The 22732-nt window shown below is 49.5% G+C and overlaps 1 protein-coding gene across 1 annotated transcript in view; it reads left to right on the top strand.

The window, feature by feature from the left end:
• The window catches only part of MAP6 (microtubule associated protein 6), an 88926-nt gene that overhangs the window by 52590 nt on the left and 13604 nt on the right, over positions 1-22732 (top strand). Inside the window, exons 2-3 of the mRNA XM_004279807.3 lie at positions 6834-7047; positions 9354-9550. Coding sequence (XP_004279855.2) covers positions 6834-7047; positions 9354-9550 — 411 coding nt within the window. The remainder of the gene's footprint in view (positions 1-6833; positions 7048-9353; positions 9551-22732) is intronic.

Raw genomic sequence — 22732 nt, 5'->3', positions numbered from 1 at the left:
CAGCTAGAAGGGACCTTAGCTGGGACTTGGTCCTTCAGGACACTGGGAACCGCTAAGGTGTTCCCATAGGGGAGAGTGCGCTCACAGCCGAGCAGATTGATCCTGCAGCATGTCTTGGGTGGGTCCAAGTGAGGAGATGGGGGCCAGGATCCTGGTGCTGTGGTCCAGGGAGAGGAGGCGTTGAGGGCCCAGGTGAGGTGGGCACAGGGGCTGCACAGGAGGAGGTGAAGGTAGAGCATTTGTTGACTCCTTTAAAAACTCTGCCTGGTCAGCACAATCTAAAAGCTCTACTTCAGCAGCTGCTCTAAGCGTGACTGTGCTGTGATTTGAAGGTCCCGAGGGAGCAGCCCAGGAACATCTTGTCCACCAAGTCCCCACACACTGAGACGGCTCACACCGGCCCAGGCTCCCCTCCATAGGTTTCTCCAGCACACAGGGGCCATCAGCAGAGTCCCGTAAGGAGTCCTTATGCCCAGACCCGAACATAGCAGTGGAGACACTTCTCTGTGCAGTTGACTCACCCACAGAGGGACATCACAGTCCCAAAGCCATTCTCTGCCCCTGCAGGGATTATTAGGACATCAGTGATGCCCTAAGCCTCAAGTGATGGGGTCCTTCTAGGGGACAGTGAGGCCTTGGCAATGTGGTTGGATCATCCAATCCCCATGACTTCCTTACATCCGGATACAGGAGAAGCCTTGGCACGAGGAACAGCTCTGGGAGGCCAGCGCAGCAGCCTGCAGATGTGGATCCTCCCAGTTTGCCCAGAGCCTCACCGTGGTGTGTACCAGACAGGCTGAAGGGCAGTGCTTTTTTGTGTTTGCTGCCAGGATCCAAAGTCGCTATGAGCTTGAGGTGGGTTACACACCCACCCCCAAGTGTGGAGAAGCAGACAGAACGAGGCCTTTGAGTCAGGCAGACTGCAGTCCAGTAACTGCCTGACTACATACTGGCTTGTACTGGCTTGGCTTGGCGTCCCTTCGTTCCCCCCCCAACCCCCACACCCACCCCCCCCACCCCGCCACCCCCCACACCCCCACACCCCCACCCCCACCCCGTGCTCAGTTCCTCACACACAGCATGGGGTGAATAACAGTGACCACACAGGGTGTTCAAAGGCTAAAGTAGGGTTAGATTCTTAAAGGGCTCAGCCTTTTAACAAGTAGGTGTTGGGCAAGTGTTTGTTAAGTTTTCCTCTCCTTCCCTGTCCTGATTCTCCTCGGCCCCCAGCCAGCCCCTTTCCCACCTGAGGCAGCTTCGCTCAGCAGGGTCACTACGTGCCTCCTGTCAATCTAGGGAGGATGGATTCTGTGGAAGCTTGGGTGACTTGGCATGTTTACTTTCATGAGGGAAACTCTTCCCGACAAGAACTTAAGACTTGCGGCTCCTGGGTTTTAGGGGCGTGGTTTAAGCAGTAATAGAAGCCCCGCGTGTGAGCAGCTGTCACAAGTCTCTGTAGTAGAACAGAACCCTTGATTTTCTTTGATTCTCCAAATGTTTCTTGGATGTTTTGCTCTATGCTATTCAGGGCAGCAGGGAAACACAGATAAACAGAACTCAGTTCCTGGTGAGAATGGCCTCTGGCTAAGGCAGGAGACAAGTTTGTGAGACCATCATCATTTCAGCATGATGGGCACCGGATAGAAGCATAAGATGTTCTCTTGCCTCCAAGGAGCAAGCTCTGCACCATCTAGGCAGGCAGGAAGGGCTCAGGAGGAGGGCCAGTTGCTGACCAGAAAGGAAATCAAATAACAGCTGTTTCTAGTAAATGCCTACTGAATGCCAAACCCTTCAATCCTGAGAGGAATGTAGGAAAGATATGGAGTGTGGCTCTCAATGATGGCCCGGGGGAGGGAAGGGTTCTGGCGGGCAGGTGAGGACTGAGGTCCTCGCCCAGCCAGGCCCCTAACCTGTAGTCTGATACAGGGTAAGTTAAAGAATATCCCTCTGCAGCCACGCAAATGAGATTGGACTTGAAGGAGAGTTCTGTCATGAATTTTCTGTTGTATATCTTATCCCTCGAGAGAGACAAACGGACTCATGAAAGAATTAAAGAATGTGAAACTGCTAGGTAACCACAAAGTTGGACAGTACAGTAGAGGGTCCAGGAGCCAAGAGCTGGGAGACTTTGGGCTGAGTAATCCAGAAGGGCTTCCTGGAAGAGGAGAGCCCTGAGCTGGGCCTTGGAGAATAACTAAAATTGGGACAGTCTGAGAGGAGGAGGACACCATCAGTGGAGGAATAGGAATAGTGCTGCCTCGCTCAGAAGTGTTCAGCGGCTCCCCAGGCCTCCCACTAGCATCCAGGCATGGCATTCCAGGCTCTGTACAGCCTGCACTCTAGCTCCTGCCTGCCCGGTCACCATGCCATCCCTCCAAGAGCCCCACCCTCCTACTCCCTGAGTGGTTCAGCCGCTCTGTGAACCTGCCCCAAATACCTCACTGCTGCCTGATTCCCCCCACACACTTCTCTATCTGCATCCTTCAGTGCCCCCTTCCCCACTTCACCCCTCAGAATAAAGCATCCTTTCCCCTCTATCCTTCTGAGCTCTGTCCCATTTGCTTCATTCTGCCTTTTCTTAGGGTCACACATGGACAGACCCTGACTCACTAAACTGTAGAGACCTCAACCTTGGCTTCCTCCTCTCTGTGGGCCACATGCCATAGCCATGGCTGGAGTTTGGCAAATGCCAAACAAATGAATGAATGAATGATCAAGCTGAAATCTGGTTGCACAGAAAGGGGAATTGATGGTTACAGGGGACCATGAACTCGTGGCAAAAGGAACTGGACATGACTGACCTGAGAGTGTGGCCCATACTGCTCTGGGAGGAGCATCTCAGGGCTGGGGGAGCTCAGGTATTCTCTGTGTAGTCTGTCGTATAAACCCTCCACAGCATTGCAGACAGCAGGCCACAGCCTGCACAAGCACCTCCAGTGAGGGCCGCTAGCACGCTGCAGCTCCAGCACATTGTCCAAGTGCAGTGGGAAGGATGTGGGCTGTGGAGCCCGACTGACCTAGGCTGAGAATCAGCTCTGCTATTTGCCAGCTGTGTGGCCTTATGCAAGCCACTTAACCTCTCTGAGCCTTGGTGACCCTCTTTCATAAAAGGGAAATGATACTGCTTCCTTTCAAAGTTGTTGTAAGGATTATAGAGATATACAAAAGAAAAACAATATACAAAAGAAAAACAACCTTCCAGCTTTATAAGAGGTGACTAATGAATGGTGCATAATTTTTTTATGACATATGATTAATTGTTCCATGTGGCTGGGGAAGGTTTTGTGGAGAGTTCAAAGAAAGTTCTAGGTAATAGAATTTGGGTTTAAACCTAACAGCCTGTTATAAGTACAGTGAACTTATTATGGGACTCATTAACACATCCCACGTGAAGATGATGTACCAAAGTCGTTCAAGACCAGGGTGACCAAGCTGTCCCCACAAGGACACGTCCCATGGTTAATGCTCACAGAGAGACACTTACCAGCCCACAGGGGCCGCTGCAGAGAGAGAGAGAAAGCTGCAGAAGCCGGCCTGGGAGAAATGCCCCAGAATCAGTGCTTGGGGCCAGTGTATACCTATCTCAGCCCTCATTCTGCAAGCAGGCAGGCAGGCAGGGGTGGGAGCAGAGAATCCGGGTTTCTGCCATCGTATTTCGGGAGCCAGGCTGTTACTGCTTTGGCTACTGGGAGATGCAGGCCAAGTACCAGGGCCCGAGGGTGGGAGGAAGGAAGGGAGTCCTGGCGCCTCAGGCAGGTAATGGGGCCCGAGCCCCAGAGGCAGCCCGGGCCAGCACTGGGCCTGTGTGTAGAGCCAAAATGGCTCAGAAGTCGGGTCACGGTAACTGGTCGAGGCTACAGAGGCGAATGGGGGGAGGAGGAGGAGGGAGGAGAGGCTCCAAGAGCAGCCTTGAAGCCGAGTAGGTGGCTGCCATTAACAGAATCAGGAGGGTCTCAACCCTCCTCCCAAATCCCCTCTCTTCCCAGGTTCCACGGCTCAGGGGGGTAGTGTCCCCACCCACAAACCCAAATATCTCTCCAAGCCTGGCCTCCCTCAGCTCAGCCATGTTCGAGTCCCGCCCATTTCCCTCGACTCAGTGCCGTGTTCCGTCCCCACTGCCACGATCCTGGTTCAGGTCTCCGCTTTCCTCCCGGCTCACTGCACATCCCTTCTGGCCTCCCACTCCACCCCTCCCCCTCTGTCCCCATTCACACTGCTACCAAAGTTCTCTTCCCCAAGAAGAATCTGGCCACAGGCATCCATGGCTTGAACTCATCTGGCAACTTCTTGTTAGAGTCCAGACCATCCCCTTGACGTGGCTGGCAGGACCTTCATGACCTACCCAGCCTCTCCTGTCCTTCCCCACCAAGCTTCAACCCAGCCGCCCGAGCTGCCCGCAGGTCCTCCTGGGGGGCCGGGCCTCTCGTGAGCCTCTTTGTATGCCCCCCATTTTGCCTGGACACCTGCCCCACCACGTTCGGCCGGCTCCCTGTCAATCTCCATGACTCCTTCCAGAACCCGCCCCCCAACTCCCGGGCTGGTGCAGGAGCTCCTCCCCTGTGCTCCCCACTCCCTCCTCCTTCATGGAGCCTATCTTATTGTCCTGGAGTAAACTCCAGTCCCTCCCTCTCCCACACCTTGAGTTCATCCTGCCAGGCAGACCTTAAGCACTCAGTAAATGTTTTATAAACGAATGAATAAATGAATGAATGAATGAGTGCAATGGAGCAGTGAGGGAATCCAAGATGAGTAGACAACTTGGCAGGGGAGACAAGATGATTTGGTTCTAGGGATGCTGAGTTTGAATTGGTGGGGCATTTAGAAGTAGGTCCAACTGCACTGGAAAGGCAAGTCTAAAGCTTCGGGAGGATCTCTTAAGAAACTGTGGTCAGTCTGCTCACACATGAGCCAGTGCCCCTCAGGAGCTCAAATGACCAGGATATGGCTCAGTGTTACCAAACCAGCTTTATCAACTCAGAGAACCTCAGAGCCTGAAGGGCATTATAAGGGCATTGTCTGGTCAATTCTTTTTTTGACAGATGAGGAAACTAAGGCTCAGAGAGGGGAGGGGCCTGCTCAGCATCTACCTAGAGGCAGAGCTAGGGCTAGAATTCGTGTGTCTCCTTGGCAGCCTGAGCTCTCTCTACCGTCCCCTGTGGCCCGTTGTTTGTGGCACTCGTGTCTGAGTCCTGGAGGAGGGAGTTACCATGAGGATGAGAGAGGGTGCTGGAGAGCCTCACTCCACAGATATTCGTACACTGGCTCTTCCTTTCCCACAGCACAGCTTCTCATGGCCCCAGATCAGGGGAGACTGATGAAGACCTCAGAGCCACAGAGCTTATGTATTGGATGTCTTGCACTCAGCAAACAGGATGGACCCTGTGGCCTACATCAGCAGCGACATTTATTTTACCCTGTTTTGCACACTGTCACCATCTACTCTCCAGTCCTATAACAGATCAGATATGGCTAGAAACCAGGAGAGAGATTGCTATGAAGAAGCAAACTGACACACTGACTCAAAAAACACCAAATAGGGATCATTTAGGGTAAGGACCAATAGCCATTCACACCAAACCCACCAAGACTCTCTTACACATCATGTATCCCAACACAAGTCCCCATGGTGACATCCGGTTGTGTTCAGTGCATCTTGCTTATTTATGACCTGCAGACATTTAGACATTTCATAAGGATTTTCATCTAAAGTGATTGAGATTGTTAAGGTTCAGGTAGCACAAGAAGCAAGCCCTCTGCTATTTTGAAGAGAAGTATTAACTTTAAAGATTCAGGGTTACAGAGCATCTTCATCATGACAAAGGAAGGAACGGAACTGGCTTTTTTGTTTGTTTGTTTTGTTGGTTAGTTGTGGGGTTTTTTTGTAGAGTTCTTTTTTTTTAACATCTTTATTAGAGTATATTTGCTTTACAGTGGTGTGTTAGTTTCTGCTGTATAACAAAGTGAATCAGATATATGTATACATATATCCCCATATCTCCTCCCTCTTGCATCTCCCTCCCTCCCATCCTCCCTATCCCACCTCTCTAGGTGGTCACGAAGCACCGAGCTGATCTCCCTGTGCTATGCGGCTGCTTCCCACTAGATATCTGTTTTACATATGGTAGTGTATATATGTCCATGCTACTCTTTCACTTTGTCCCAGCTTACCCTTTCCCCTCCCCATATCCTCAAGTCCATTCTCTACGTCTGTGTCTTTATTCCTGTCCTGCCCCTAGGTTCTTCAGAACCTTTTTTTTTTTCTTAGATTCCATATATATGAGATAGCATACAGTATCGGTCTTTCTCTTTCTGACTTACTTCACTCTGTATGACAGTCTCAAGGTCCATCCACCTCACTACAAATAACTCAATCAGAACTGGCACTTTTTCGTTTGGCCACAACGTACCAGGCACAATGTCCAACACGTTGTCTCACTTAACAGTCACAGCTCTCTAACCTCACACACAGCAGCATTCGGTCATATGTGTTGAACTCATAAATGACTGAATGGATTGAGTTTTTTCAGCCTCATGTTAGGTATTGTGAAAATGAGGCCTAAAGATGAGAACTGCCTGTCCATGGTCACACAGTGGGAGCTGGGAGCCCGTGCTCTTTCTCTGAACTACTGCTGCTGTTGTCACAACCTGCCTCGACCGGGCAGGAAGGAACACTTACACTTACGCAGGAGGAGAGAGTGAGTTCACTCTTCAGCCGCACATCAGTCAGCCCGACAAGCACTCACTGAGAACCCGCTGCGCTCGCCGCCCTGTGTGAGAGCACTGCTTCTGGATATAGGATGTATCATATCACTGAGGCTTTCTTTGATTTGCAGGAATGAATTCAGAGCATGGACTGACATCAAGCCCGTGAAACCCATAAAAGCCAAGCCCCAGTACAAGCCCCCGGATGATAAGATGGCTCATGAGACCAGCTACAGCGCCCAGTTCAAAGGCGAGGCCAATAAGCCAACCCCAGCTGACAATAAGGTCATTGATCGCAGAAGAATACGCAGCCTCTACAGCGAGCCCTTCAAGGAACCGCCAAAGGTGAGACTGAACTTCTGGGGACCCATCAGCACTGTCTGGCATGGAGGGGTTAACTGCAGCAGAGATTGGTGGGGTGGGGAAGCGGGTACTGCCAACTCTGGCCCCGCCCCCAAGGGCTTCTTTAAAGCCCCTCCTTTCCTTCACAGCACACAGAGACAGAGGGGCTTCTTACCAGGGACCTTTGCTAAATTCAAAGTGAATTTTTAAAGGAACATTACCTAAAATGAAAACAGCTTAAAGACTGGTAGGTTTCCAGAGAACTAGCTTCTGATTTTGAGAAACCCCCCCCCCCAAAATGGTAGAAAATCTCACATGAGCCCTAAATCCCCTTGTCTTAAAATAACTGTGCTTTTGCCCCTGAAGTGCTGACCCAGCCTTGGAGGCTTCCTTGCCTGACTTCTTTCCCACCCAGCCCCTGCCTCATCCTCAGCTCCAATCACTGGACACTTCTTTACCTCCCAAATCCCTAAACATCACCTGCCTTTTGTTATCCTTTCCCTCCAGCCAGCAGCAATTCTCAGTCTGTCACATCAGCTGCAAGATGTGTTCCAAGTAATTTGCTACTATAATAAACAGTTTGTGAATGATTTTCACTCCTAAGTAAGTTACAGTAGATTCAGGGATTTTCCAGTGACATCAGAGCTTTGCCTTATTTGCATCGCAATATGCATTCATGAGAGGGAGAATCATGTTGGAGACTCTGCTGCTGAGGCAGGAATCATACATGCCATAGCTTATTCTATGATGTCAAGCCATACGGAATTGTGCAATTATCAGCTCTCCTCTCTATAATAGCAGTAAAAGTCTGAAAACCTAAGAGCCTTTGCTCTGCTTTGCCCTAAAGTCTTGCAGTCAAGTGGAGTCTCCTCTTTGGCCCAGGACTGGTTTACAGGTAAGGCAACTACCCAACCCAGTTTGCCTGGACTACTCCAGATGAAGCATTGAAAATTCCATATTCCATGAAAGCCCTCAGTCCTGGGCAAACCAGGATGATCGGTTACCTTATTTCCAGGTCAGGGGTGACTTGAAAACCCCTAGACTTCATTGAGTGGATGACCCAGCCTGTGAGGCCCAACATCATCTCCGTCCACCTTCCACAGATGAAGTGGGACCCAGGACATGGGGTTGACTTTGGACAAAAGAAGATTCAAGTAGAGGAGCGAGGGAAGATTGGGGAAAGTAAATCCAGAGGTGGGTGGGAGGAGGGTGACATATTGAGGCATCATACCCAGTGGCCCAGAGTTCTTGAAAAAGAGAAGAAAAGACCATCTTCCAGGAATGAGGGGGCAGAACTGGCAGGAGGTAGCTTGGGGAGAGGGAAGTGGGCTTGAACAGCAGCCCTGGGGAAGACCGTCTGGGGAGCCAGCCAGAGGGGAGGAGGGGATGGCTGGACAGCGCTGAAGGCCTCACTGGGCGAGACTGCCCGCCCAAGCCTCTCAGTGAGGACGTTTGTGCACAGGAGCTCAGAAACAGGAAAGGCCGGCTCCTGCTGTGGTAGTAAACCGCCCAGAATCTCAGTGTCTTCCATCAACAAAGTTTATTTCTTTTTTATTTTTTGCGGTACGCGGGCCTCTCACTGTTGTGGCCTCTCCCGTTGCGGAGCACAGGCTCCGGACGTGCAGGCTCAGCAGCCATGGCTCACGGGCCCAGCCGCTCCGCGGCATGTGGGATCTTCCTGGACCGGGGCACGAACCCGCGTCCCCTGCATCAGCAGGCGGGCTCTCAACCACTGCGCCACCAGGGAAGCCCAACCAAGGTTTATTTCTTACCAGTATGGGCCCACCGTGGGTGGGCTGCAGCTCTCTTCCTCGGCACTTCTTCCATCTAGAACTCAGGGTGAAGAGCAGCCTCTCTGTGGCAGAGGAAAGGGGCACATTGGGAAGCACAGGCCAACTGTTGATCTTCTGTCTGGAGGTGACCCATCACCTCTGCTCACATCTCATTGCCTAAAGCCACTCACGTGCCTGCCTGAGTTGAGCAGGATGGTGAGGTACAGTCCTCCCGCGGGCAGGGGCAGCAGGGAGTGCATCACAGAACACAGTCCGCCTGGCGGGGCCCGGGACGCAAGGGCTGGCGGCGGGAGCCAGTGTGGCCAGCGAGAGGGCGGCCAGAACGGCTGACCGGGGGCTTCAGAGGGGAGATGCCGGATGCCCTAGCATCCCTGAAGAGGCTTTACACGCCACGCCCCTCCGAGTCCTGTGTTGTCACTGTTATCCTTTCACTAATCACGTCTTCTCTCTAAATTCGTCCTCCTACTCCCCCCCCTTCTGTGTTTCTGTTCGCCGTCTGTCTGTCTCTCCGTGCAGGTGGAGAAACCTAGTCTCCAGAGTTCCAAACCAAAAAAGACCTCAGCGAGCCATAAGCCCCCGAGGAAGGCCAAAGACAAGCAGGTGGTGTTGGGCCGGGCCTCCAAGAAAAAGAGCGCGGAGGGCGCCAGCGCTGCCCCGCCTGCTGACAAGGAGCAGAGCGCAGAGATGAACAATAAGCTGGCTGAGGCTAAAGAGTAACGCACTGCACTTCCCTTGCTTCTTCTCTTCCTTTTCTTTTTTCTTTTTCACTAACCAACAAAAAAGGCCACAAAATTGATTAGAGGCTTCCCATCTGCATGGGTCCTGAACGTCCTAGGAGCTCTTTGGTTTCTTTGAACAGACGGATCCCGTTTCAGAGACTGGGCGGCCTGCCTCCTGTGCAGATCTAGAGCAGGTCTGCACCACGGGCCCCTGGACCAGCCAGAGCCTGTGTGCAGGGCGGTGCCTCCTGGCGGGGGAGAATATACCTGCCGAGGGAGGCCCGGGGACCACAGGGGAACCGTCCTGGCGGTGCTTAGACATGAATGTAGGGCGTCCCTCTCCTGTTCCTCCCCAGGGTCTGTGCCAGTGATCAATTTTGAACTTTAGGTAAAAGTGTTCTTTTCCAAAACTCACGCGCTATAGAAGCTTGACCTGGGCTTCGGCAATTGACAAAATTTGTGGAAATATTTAACAAGCAAACAAAAATATTCTGGCCTTCATGTCAATAAAATGAGTTGTGTCTGTTAAGTTTAAGTAATTTTTTCATAGACTCTTCTGTCAGAAACACGTGACTGCATTTAGTTTCCTATCAGTGGGCTTTAAATCATATACCAAGTAAATGATGTGCCACTGATGACCAAAACTAGGCCAGGGCAGAAAGGTTAGGTGTTGTAGGTACACTCCGGACATCATAGGAAGATGACGAAAATGAGGAGATTGTTTTCCTGTTAACTCTCCGCCTATCCAGTGCTGCAGGTTTTGCAAAGTGACTGGTTACAGAGGACTGAGGAAGAAAGTTCAAGGTGTAAAGATAGTGTGTTTAGAATGTGGCTTTCTTGCTTCTGAGAAACACACAGCAGGAAGCAGATGTAGTGGCTACTGTGACAATGTTTATTGTTCCCGCCTGGGCTCTGCTTGCTCTGTTCCTTGGAGAGGACAGGAGATGCTGAACTTCAGGTTATGGGAAATTTCTGTGACTTAGCCTAAGACGAGGACAGTTCCCTGCTATGTGATTAGCAAGCATTTTTGACCTCATTTCTGAATAAAAGCAGCTCTCCCTGCATTGTGTGTCTCGTGTCTGTGTGGCCGAACCTGCCAGTGGCAGCAGTGCCACCTTAGCTGTGCTAGAGTTGTGCTGTAGGCATTAGCCAGGGAGCTGTGGAAAGACCCCACATACCTACTAGAAAAATTACATTTGCAAACCCCATGGCGGCGTGTAGGTTGCGCAGTACTCTTTATTTCCCACATCCCCAGGGTGCTTCCTGTCGCCGTCATTCTGAAATCGCTGGGCTGTTGTGTGACACCAGCCTCTGCTCAGGCGTACTTTTCTTTTGTAATAAAAGTGGTAATGAGTGAAGTTCTCACGGTTCCCTACCTCAAAAGTCCCGTTAGGTCCTTCAAGTTGGAGGAAATAGAGCCTCCACAAGTTGTCTCATCTTCTGACCATTCAGGCAGCAAAATCCCCATTTACACCATTTTCTTTGTCACCTTTGGGCTGATTGGGAAGTCTCTTGCAAATTAATTGAGCCTGTGCTATGCAGGCCCTATTTCCTAAGAGGACAGAACCTGCAGAAAGGAAGCGCTTGGCCAGGCCTCTCTGCCATCTTCCTTTCCGTCTCAGGGAAGGAACTGTGAGGAAGAAGTACCGAGGAAGGTAGAAAACGTTAGTGAGTTTCAGTGTTTATGGATCACAGATTTTGATGCCTAGCTGGAAAGGGCTAGAGTAGATCTCGGTACTGATTCAGGTATTTGCTATCTGATCTTAACGATAATCTCATGCTGAGAGCTCGGTCGGCATGATCTTAACTTTGTCCGGAGAATCTGCCAACGTATGTTCGTTCTCTTGAGATCTGGCATTCGTCAGACATGTTGATGTTAGCCACGATTTGGATTTCTCCGTAGAATAGTCATCTATTTTTTTGCAGATCAAGTAATTCAAACTTTACGACGCACAGGGGACCATTCTCTCAACATTCGCTTATTGGATGCCTGTGTGCCCGACACGGGGCCAGCTGTAGTGGGTAGCGTGTATAAATGTCTCCACCACAGCACAACCAGGATACGTAGGACTCCACCCCTGTGTCTGATTCAAGTTTGTGTTGCCCCAATTGTAGAGTTAACCACCCACCTTGTGGCCCCAGGCACTGAGTTTCTTCCCTGCCCCACCTGACGCTTTAGATGACCTGTAGGATGTCTTTTCAGGCCTTTAGTCTCCCCATCTTTTTAGTGCCTCCAACTGAGAAAACCCTGTTGGTAGTTCGCTTTGACTCTTGAATGTGTCACTTCACTGGCAAGAAACCTCCTTTGATTTCTACTGTTTACAAATAAAACTCAGCCGGTCTAGTTCTGCATCCCAAACGCGCTGACTGAAACTGATTTCAGTTTCACAAGCAGTGTTTTAGTGTTGCCTTTCTGAAGGTGGCCAAGCTTCAAATGCCTGTTCGCCCCATTTTTGTACACTTCCCTGTGGTTCCCTGAACTCCCCTGACAAAAGAGCTAGGACTGAAGCTTTCTCACCTTCTGCTTCACTCACCTGCAAAGATGATCCCTAAAGCTGTGCGTTGGGTCCTTAAAGCTTTTTGTTATCTGCTGGTGCTCCCGTTACGCCTTTGCCTCTCTCAAGGCAGACCGGAAGCGTCTAATTACGATTTTGTGGCCTGGGTTTTGTTGCGAACCACAGATTGTCTATGTATGTGTAGCGCACACCTCTCTTGGTGCTATTTCATTCCTGCTGTTAGTAAGAAAATGACACAAATATTCATGTATAGCCAATTGATTGTGACGTGCTTGTGGTCTGTGCTTGCTCAGAAAAACAAACAAACAGTTTTTCCAATTATAAATAAATGCTAAAGACGAACACCACTTTCTTGATCTTATTTCCTTGGTAAGGCCCAGCTGAGTAGGTGAAGGAACCAACTTTTGCCATTTGAGCCGCTCTCCACGAGATGAGCTGCGCCCTGCAGTTTCTCTGGGGTTCTCCGTAACGCAGCTTGACTCTTTTAGATACTTGCCTCTCAGATACTAATTGCAAGCAGTCAGAGCTAAGTGTTGGGAAAGGCGACGATGGACCGGGAGACCCAGTGGCCAACAAGGTAGTGTAACGATCTGATCCCACGTAGCTGGGGGTGAGTGGCCAGCACCACCTCGCCACCCTGGGAGGCCGGCCCCCGACCTCCACCCTCTTCCCGTCAACCCTCAGGACTGTCTGTTATGGCTTTTCTCCTCCCAAGAGATGGCAGAGATGCCTTCACTTATTTAATCTGGTCACTGTGGAGGCTCCACGCTCAGGGGCTGGCTCACTGTGTGGGTGATGGCGTGACAGTCGGGTGTGCACCTAACACGGGGGTGTGGAAGCCGCCGTAAGGGAGTCCAAACAAGGTAACAACAGGCCAGGGAGCTGGGAGCTCAGATGGAAGACAGGATTCTTCCCACCGGGAGTGGGGAATCTGTAGTCTTCATGGGGGGGGAAGCTTGGCAAGTGGGTGGCATGTGGGTATGCGGGGCATGCAGGGGCAGGCCTACAGGCAGGAGAGCAGAAGGGTGGGCACCTCAGAGCCGGGGCCGAGGGTGCCCACTTGGATGTCCTTCTGCTGGAATGGGAGACAAAAGATTCTATCCTTTGGGATCCCGCTTCCTTTTGCCAGTGCATGTTGACTGAATACCTCTCATGTGCCAGGCATTGTGCTTGGAGCAGAGAAGCAGGATGGCTGAGACCCCACCTCCAATCACAGTGAAACATGAAGAAGGAGTCTGTTCTAGCAGATTCTGTGGGTCAGGGAGGACCTCAGTGGATGGGCAGGCGGCGACCAAGTGAACAGAGCTGGATGGGGGGCGGCCAGTCATGACAGGCAGAAGGGCTGCAGGAGCAGAGATGTGGGAGCCCAATGCCAGGTGAGCTCAGTCCTTGGGAGGGTCAGGGTGCCGTGGACGTCCTGGTGCCGTCGGGGGTGGGGTGGGGAGGTCACTAACCAGTGTGTCTATTCACACCCCCAGCTGTACCCCACCTGCGCATGCTCCTTCCATCGTGCTTCTCACCCTCACCCTCAAACCGGGCACCAGCCACAGGTCCTCTCTTGCTCTAGGCTGGGAGCTAGGCTGGGACTCATTCTGTTGCTGTTTCTCAAAATCTGGGCTTTGAGTAGGAGCCGTGGTAGGAATAATCAAGGATCGTGTATGTGGAACAAAACACTATATATTTGTTTTCCAGATGAACAGAAAGCATTCCACCCACCTGCCTGCTTTTGTATGAGGCAGAAAATGCAAAATACTGTCCAATAATAAAACATACCTAAAAGTATATTATTAGCTCTCTTTTGATCAGTTAAGAATTATTTGATCAAAACTAGGGATTGAGAGATGAAAAGACAGGAGAAGTAGAAACAGGCAAAGAGAGAAGACACCCAGAAAACACACATGTATGAAGACACTGAGAATAACCCAGGAGAAGGTGAGACGCACTCAGAATCAAAGGGCAAGAATGGGCCGTGGAGAAGCAGGAAGGTGGGAACCACCCCGTGGTCAGGCTCACCTGGAGCCTCAGCCTCACTTCCGCTGTGCTCCCTGATGCTGCCCAAGCCCAGGAGGCGAATCTCCACCCCTCACTATCATCACCTCCCTGAAACAGCAAATGGAGTCAAAACCAGCCTCTAGTTTTAAAATAGGTCCCCACTGCTACATTCATTATAAGCGTAGTTTAATCCTTCCTTAGAGTTTGTGTTCTTAGTGAAGTTCTTCCCTCATTTTTTTTTTTTCCACTAGGGTTTAAAAATGCACAGCCTGCTTCCCATAGATTCAGGGAGTGTCAAGCGGACGCGCTCTGTGTGCGGACTCCCTCCATGTGCATCATGGTTTCAAGGCCCTCTCCCTGCTAAAATGCTTAGAGCAGTTTACATTTTCAGGACCTCAGGTATAAAAAGTTTCTTTCAGGATGTAGACCGTGGACCATCTACGGTTAAGGGGAGACCTAGAGCAGCCCCGCCTGAGGCCAACAGGGCAGGGACAGCAGCAGGGACAGCCGAGCCGAGACAGGAAGAGGCAGCTGTTTCCAACCAACGGAACCAACCCTGCTCGGCTTCCCCTCGTGCAGAGCCCGGCACGTGATCCCAAGCTCTCCATCCCGCTGCCACTGATGCATCGATCCTCATGACACCTAGACCATCCTAGAATAGCTCTAATAACAGTGTTGCCATCCTTACATATTTTCTTCCTTAGCATGTGAATACGGGTTAACAGTGGCGGTGCCCATAGGCCTTTACCAGGTTCACGGATGGACGTCGGTGGCAGCTATGCCAGTCTGTGTCTTTCACTAAACACAGACTGCCCTCCTCTAAAAATTGGGGCAAGAATACCCACCTCATATGAGAGGAGTGAGGATGAAATGACTCGATGGCTATAGGGAACTCATAGTGGACACTAAATAGAGCCCATTTCAGGCCCCTCTGCCTTCCCTGTACAGTACTTGAAAGGTCTGTGTTCTCTGTCTTTTTGATAATTACTCTGACAATAGATGAAGCTGATTGAGGCAAACACTGATCAAGAAGAACACTTTTAAAGAATCCCAGCTACTGAATTACCTTGAGTTCACAAACGTAAGCAATAATATTCTAAGAATTTATAACTACCGATTGCTTACGAAGCCTTTCTTTCTGTGCAGTCCCGCTGAGCCCTCCTGATGCAGTGGAGCAGGTGTTTGCACCGGGTGACAGACAGGAGAGGGAAGCTCAGGGAGGAGGGTGTGTGCCAGCTGCACCTGGCTGCTCCACAGCCTGGGCTGCTTCTCCCTTTCACCCAAGGGAGGAGGCCGGCCTGAAGGGAGTCAGGTTTCAGATGAGTTGGACTCCTAAGCTATATCCTCACCTCGAGGTGCCCTGTGTGCTTGGGCAAACTGCAGGCTCACCTAGGATCCCCTCTAAGTCTTGGGAACCAGATACAAATGAGGGGAAGTAAGGGTTGGGTCAGGTTTTCACACACAACTGGCTCAAACCTCCTGAATGAATTGACCAATTGTCTCAGCCAAATATATAGGTTTTCTCCTTTGGGTGCTAAATTAACTGACTGGGTTACTGAATACAGAATGATCCAACTGTTTTCATTCATAAGAAGTATACTTGGTACTAGAGATACCAAGATAAAACAGGTGCCCAAACCTGACACTGGAGGTGTTGGATCAGAGACCGCCAGCTTGTGCATTTTATTTCAAACAGTGGAACCGAGCTTAACTCTCTGTCCCTTGTCCTCATATAAGTGGCCCTCAGTCGCTTGTTAATTTGGTATTGTGTATATCTATTTCAACCTGGACATCTTACCTGGGGCCAAGGGAGCTTCAGATGCTGAGATACGCAAATTACCGCCACTGGTACTGGTTTAGGCTGCCAGAGGGATCTTTAGAACATGCAGTTCTGACCATGTCACGCCCTGCTTTAAACCGTCCATGGGTTCCTCTCTCGGCCTGCAGAAGCTTATGTCTGCTCAGCGCACCATGCTGCTTCTCACCTCCATGCTTTACCCACGCTCACCCACCTGCTCAGATTGCCCTTCTCCTGCTTCTCCACCTGGCTAACTCATCCTTCAAGACTCCGCTCAGGGGACAGCTCCAGGAAGCCTTTCCCGCACCTCCCAGGCTGGGTAAGATGCTCCCTGTGTGTTCTTCATCGTGGAACTTAGCACATGTACTGTGTCATCTGCTCATATGTGTGTGTGTGTCCCCCGCCCCCACTAGACTATGCTCCCCCGGGGCAAAGACCCTGTCCTTCTGCTCATCTTTGTAGCCCTAGCTCCCAGCTCATTGTCTTCCACAGATAATGTCTTCCAAAGTGTTTGCTGAATGAACAGTGAGCGAATGAATGACTGGTGATATCCACCATCTGCCTCCATAGGCACCACTGAGCCTCCGCAAGGCTTTATTCTGCCTAGTAACTGGCTCTGCTCACAAGACAGGGCTGGTTTCAAGAAAGGTCACGGCAACGGCTGAGCACAGAGGAGTCAACCGCTGCTTTTATAATGGCCAGCCTCTGGGCCAGCCTCCTCTGTACGTCATGTGGCCGCTTTTTCTAAACAGTCCTGACTTCATAAAATCATAGACTCGTGGTTAGAGGGTAATCTTAAGAGGCTGGCTGAGCCCAGCCCCTGCCCAGTGCAGAGCTGCTAACTCCGTGATGGCAGAGGCATCCTCCAGGGGCATGTCTTAGCAACAAGAGCTGGGAATTAGAGCCAGCAGGCCTGGTTCTAAATCCAAGCTCTACTAGTTAGTAGCTGTGTAACCTTGGCTGAATTTCTTACTTTCTTTGAGCCTCAAAGAAATAACAAGAATACAAGTATCAACCACTACCCAGATCTATATGACTCCCAAATTCAGAAGGTAGGAATTTGGTCAGCAAGGAATATAGTGTGACCTGAATCTGTTTGGTTCCAGAGTGTGGGTAGCAGGTGGTAAGAGGTCTGATCACAGAAAATCCTGTTTGTGATTCAGAGGACTATTATGAGGGCCCCGTAAGGGTGCATACGAAGGCCTCTGTGAACTGTAAGTGGAACACCCTTGTCACAGTTCACTTTATGGGTAATTTGCTCACCACCACTTCCCAGTTACTTACCACCCTTAGTCCCAACGGAGTGGTGGTGGCTGGAGCTACACGTGGCAAAGCCACTCTCTCTGCCACACAACAGCTTGAGATGATGCCCCTCTAGTACTGGCTCTTGCTGCCCCCTCGCCTTCCCAGCCCTTCCCCAGCCCCTCCTCCCTGAGCACCTTATTAATCAACCTCCTGGTGCAGATTCCATTTCTGCAATTACACGGTCATTTTCATCGATCCCCTCTGGACACACCAAGCCAATTTTTGATTAATGGCTCAAGATCCCATCCTTTGCTTTAGATGGGGTAGGGGGAAGGACAAAGATTGATTTGCAAGTTCCCAGGTAGACAAGAACTGAGCCATTACTGTCTGGCAGCCTTAGTCCAGAACTTCACTTTTTTTTTTTTTTTTTTAACATCTTTATCGGAGTATAATTGCTTTACAATGGTGTGTTAGTTTCTGCTTTATAACAAAGTGAATCAGCTATATGTATACATATATCCCCATATCTCCTCCCTCTTGCATCTCCCTCCCTCCCACCCTCCCTATCCCACCCCTCTAGGTGATCACAAAGCACCGAGCTGATCTCCCTGTGCTATGCGGCTGCTTCCCACTAGCTTTCGGTTTTACATCTGGTAGTGTATATATGTACATGCCACTCTCTCACTTTGTCCCAGCTTACCATTGCCCCTCCCCACGTTCTCAAGTCCATTCTCTAATAAGTCTGTGTCTTTATTCCCATCCTGCCCCTAGGTTCTTCATAACCATTTTTTTTTTATATTTCGTATATATGTGTTAGCATATGGTATTTGTTTTTCTCTTTCTGACTTACTTCACTCTGTATGACAGACTCTAGGTCCATCCACCTCACTACAAATAACTCAATTTCGTTTCTTTTTATGGCTGAGTAATATTCCATTGTATACATGTGCCACATCTTCTTTATACATTCATCTGTCGATGGACACTTAGGTTGCTTCCATGTCCTGGCTATTGTAAATAGAGCTGCAATGAACATTGTGGTACATGACTCTTTTTGAATTATGGTTTTCTCAGGGTATATGCCCAGTAATGGGATTGCTGGGTCTTATGATAGTTCTATTTTTAGTTTTTTAAGGAACCTCCATACTGTTCTCCATAGTGGCTGCATCAATTTACATTCCCACCAACAGTGCAAGAGGGTTCCCTTTTCTCCACACCCTCTCCAGCATTTATTGTTTGTAGACTTTTTGATGATGGCCATTCTGACTGGTGGGAAGTGATACCTCACTGTGGTTTTGATTTGCATTTCTCTAATGATTAGTGATGTTGAGCATCCTTTCATGTGTTTGTTGGCCATCTGTATATCTTCTTTGGAGAAATGTCTATTTAGGTCTTCTGCCCATGTTTGGATTGGGTTGTTTGTTTTTTTGATATTGAGCTGCATGAGCTCAATATGGAGACTTTGGAAATTTTGGAGTAAATTTTGGAGATTAATCCTTTGTCAATTGCTTCATTTGCAAATATTTTCTCCCATTCTGAGGGTTGTCTTTTGGTCTTGTTTATGGTTTCCTTTGCTGTGCAAAAGCTTTGAAGTTTCATTAGGTCCCATTTGTTTATTTTTGTTTTTATTTCCATTTCTCTAGGAGGTGGGTCAAAAAGCATCTTGCTGTGATTTATGTCATAGAGTGTTAATGCCTATGTTTTCCTCTAAGAGTTTGATAGTTTCTGGTCTTACATTTAGGTCTTTAATCCATTTTGAGCTTATTTTTGTGTGTGGTGTTATGGAGTGATCTAATCTCATACTTCTACATGTATCTGTCCAGTTTTCCCAGCACCACTTATTGAAGAGACTGTCCTTTCTCCACTGTACATTCCTGCCTCCTTTATCAAAGATAAGGTGACCATATGTGCGTGGGTTTATCTCTGGGCTTTCTATCCTGTTCCATTGATCTATATATCTGTTTTTGTGCCTGATTCCTCCAGCTCCGTTTTTCGTTCTCAAAATTGCTTTGGCTATTCGAGGTCTTTTGTGTTTCCATACAAATTGTGAAAATTTTTGTTCTAGTTCTGTGAAAAATGCCAGTGGTAGTTTGATAGGGATTGCATTGAATCTGTAGATTGCTTTTGGTAGTATAGTCATTTTCACAATGTTGGTTCTTCCAATCCAAGAACATGGTATATCTCTCCGTCTGTTTGTATCATCTTTAATTTCTTTCATCAGTGTCTTATAGTTTTCTGCATACAGGTGTTTTGTCTCCTTAAGTAGGTTTATTCCTAGGTATTTTATTCTTTTTGTTGCAATGCTAAATGAGAGTGTTTCCTTAATTTCTCTTTCAGATTTTTCATCATTAGGGTATAGGAATGCAAGAGATTTCTGTGCATTAATTTTGTATCCTACTACTTTACCAAATTCATTGATTAGCTCTAGTAGTTTTCTGGTAGCATCTTTAGGATTCTCTAGGTATAGTATCATGTCATCTGCAAACAGTGAGAGCTTTACTTCTTCTTTTCCGATTTGGATTCCTTTTATTTCTTTTTCTTCTCTGATTGCTGTGGCTAAAGCTTCCAAAACTATGTTGAATAAAAGTGGTGAGAGTGGACAACCTTGTCTTGCTCCTGATCTTAGAGGAAGTGATTTCAGTTTTTCACCATTGAGAACGATGTTGGCTGTGGATTTGTCATATATGGCCTTTATTATGTTCAGGTAAGTTCCCTCTATGCCTACTTTTTGGAGGGGTTTTCATCATAAATCGGTGTTGAATTTTGTCGAAAGCTTTTTCTGTATCTATTGAGGTGATCATATGATTTTTCTCCTTCAGTTTGTTAATATGGTGTACCACATTGATTGATTTGTGTATGCTGAAGAATCCTTGCATTCCTGGGATAGACCCCACTTGATCATGGTGTTTGATGCTTTTAATGCAGAACTTCACATTTTTAAAAGCCTCATTAGCAGGATTGTCAGATTCATGGCAGCTCATCGAGACAGTCAACTATGCCCCTGACTTTGCCTTCTTGGTGTTAAAACAACCAAGGGAGCTTTTAAAATATTTTTTATACAAATGGGAATTTATTTAGTTCTTAGGAGGTTATATCCAGAAAAGGTATTTACCAGCAAAAATGTAAAAAGGAAAACGCAGGGACTTCCCTGGTGGTCCAGTGGTTAAGACTCTGTGCTTCCACTGCAGGGGGCATGGGTTCGATCCCTGGTCAGGGAACTAGGATCCCACATGCCACGCATGGCGTGGCCAAAAAATAAATAAAGTAAAAAATTTTTAAAGAAAGAAAGAAAAAGCAACAACAACACAGGGCAGAAAACAAAACTATCTAGCTATGTACTGCAACCATCTCCCTGTACTTCAGGAGAACACATCTTCCCACAGGGGACCTGGAGTGGTGGAGAAAAATCCGAACTAGGAATCTGCCCCAGCTGTCTGGTGCCACTTCTGTAAAAGGCAGAGGTGGCACAACCTAGGGGAAGGGAAGGAGCATTTATTTGACCTTTACACAGTCGTTCGCATTTAATCCTCACAATAGGGCTAGAGAGTCTGTTGTAGGCATCATCCCCATTCACAGATAAACAAGTCAAGACTAGGTGATTAAATAACAAAGTCACACAACTTGTAAGTGGTGAGCCAGGATTTGGAGCCTGGTTTGGGTGACTGAAACCCATTCCTTGTCCAGTACTTGGGACCATCTCTAGGATTCCTACTGTAAAGAATTCCTGAAAGGGCAGTCTCTTCATCCTCTCTCTTCCTTGCTCCAAAACCTTCAGTGACCCTAAGTATTCTCATCATCTTTGGAAAGTGAGTCAGATGAAGGTCACAGATGCTGAGTTTGATCAGCACAGTTACTACCTCCTACCTGCCCCCCTCCACCCAGAATTAGCCTTGTGTTGGCAGCCATTTTTTTAGCCATGGTCCTAGCTGCTCTTCCTGTGCAAATGAGCCACATCTGGGTGGACTCCCTTTGTAGCCCCGGGCTGGTAGACTGGCCGGCAGCCATACAGGTAGGGTTTACAGGTGTGGGTGCAGATGGGCACTCTTAGACCAGGATGCCCCTGTTTTCTGAGACGATTTTCTTTGCCAGGGTCTGCTGAACACCAGGAGGTAAACCAGGGAGGTCCTCATGTAGTGGATGCGGGAAGGGCTGAGGCAAAGGGGGATTGGTTGTTGGAGTCCCAGAGGGGCAACTCTCAGGAGAAACAGTTGGGAGCTCGAAACTGGGGACCTGCAGAGGTCAATGGCTCCAGCCTCCTGGACCAGGCAGAACCAGTCAGACTCATGTCAAGCCAGACCCAGTTCAGACCTCAGCAGACAAATTTGGAATCTCTATGGTTGAAGTCACACCCCTGAGGGATACTGTTGTAAAAAGGAAAGAGCTTGACCAAAAGTCTGTCATCCTCAGTTAAGGTCTTGACGTTGCCACCGACTCACTATGTGACCCTTCAGAGCCCTGCTTCCACCTCTGGAAAATGGGGGCACGAGTGACCCCTGTCTGCCTGGGTGACGGGCTGCTGTGAGAATACAATGTGCCACATTGAATGTAAAGTCCTCTTAGAAAACCATAAAGAGAGGTTACAGTTTGGGAGGACAAAAAAGGTGCTAAGGCAGTTAAGAATAGGAAAGCATTTGTGTGTCTTGTAAATGCAGTTGTTAGAATTTGATCTTGTGTGAGTTTTTGTTTTTAATCTTCCCATTTGGGGTGCAGGCCTCCTGTATGTGCCAGCCCTATGCCAGGGTGCTCTGGCTCTCCACTCTCGTCAGTAGCCTGGCACTGAGTAGGCATTTATTAAATGTTTGTGGAAAGATGGAGGGAGTAAAGAGGAGGGGAGGGCGAAGGGTGGGGAAGGAGAGAGGGAGGGAGGGAAAGACAGAGGAAAGAGAGTGAAGCAGACATGGTCTCTGCCCTAAAGAGCCCCAGTCTGGAGAGGCAGCTACAGAACGGTTGGCAGCTCATCTGATGGAGGCTGCTGTGATGGGGCGAGGGGATGGGGACAGAGGGGGGCTGCGGGGACACAGGAGAAGGAGTACTCGACCCCTGGAGGTGGAGGGTCAGGGTGATCTCCCTGAGGGAGTAACCCCGGGCCTGAACCTTTAGTTGCTGAGGGCGTTACTAGGCAGATGGGCAGTGGTGCTGGGCAACAGCACTGACGTGCCTTAGAGAGAGCTGCCGAGGGCCGTATCAGTAGAGGTGCCAGGGCTGAGGCGGCGGGTGCTGCTTCTTGGAGACTGTAACTGCGACATCCCTTTCAGTTCTGGGGGCACACTTTCCAAGGGAGGGGAGCCAACGGAGATGTGCAGTGAGGAGAGCAGTCAGAACGGTGAGGGCTCTGAGCTGTTGGGGGACATGCGTTGCCCAGAGAAGCCAGGAATATCTTCAGATATCAGTCCTGGGTCAGGCAGCATGGCATTCTCTGGAAGGGTGGCCCCACAGCACAGAACCCGGATCAGGGCAGGGACACAGGGAGTGGAGCTGACAGAAATACAGGCTTCTGTTCAGGGTCCAGGCTACAGAGGGTGGGCTGCCTCACCTGGCTGTGTGGCCCAACCCCCCCGCCCCCCCCCCCACCCCGCACCGGGGCAGCGCAGGCAGAGGCTGGGGCCAGCCAGCGGGAGACAGCAG

This window comes from Orcinus orca, chromosome 8 (assembly GCF_937001465.1).
Source record: "Orcinus orca chromosome 8, mOrcOrc1.1, whole genome shotgun sequence".
Taxonomy (NCBI): Eukaryota; Metazoa; Chordata; class Mammalia; order Artiodactyla; family Delphinidae; genus Orcinus; species Orcinus orca.
This window is presented reverse-complemented; position numbering and strand designations above follow the sequence as displayed.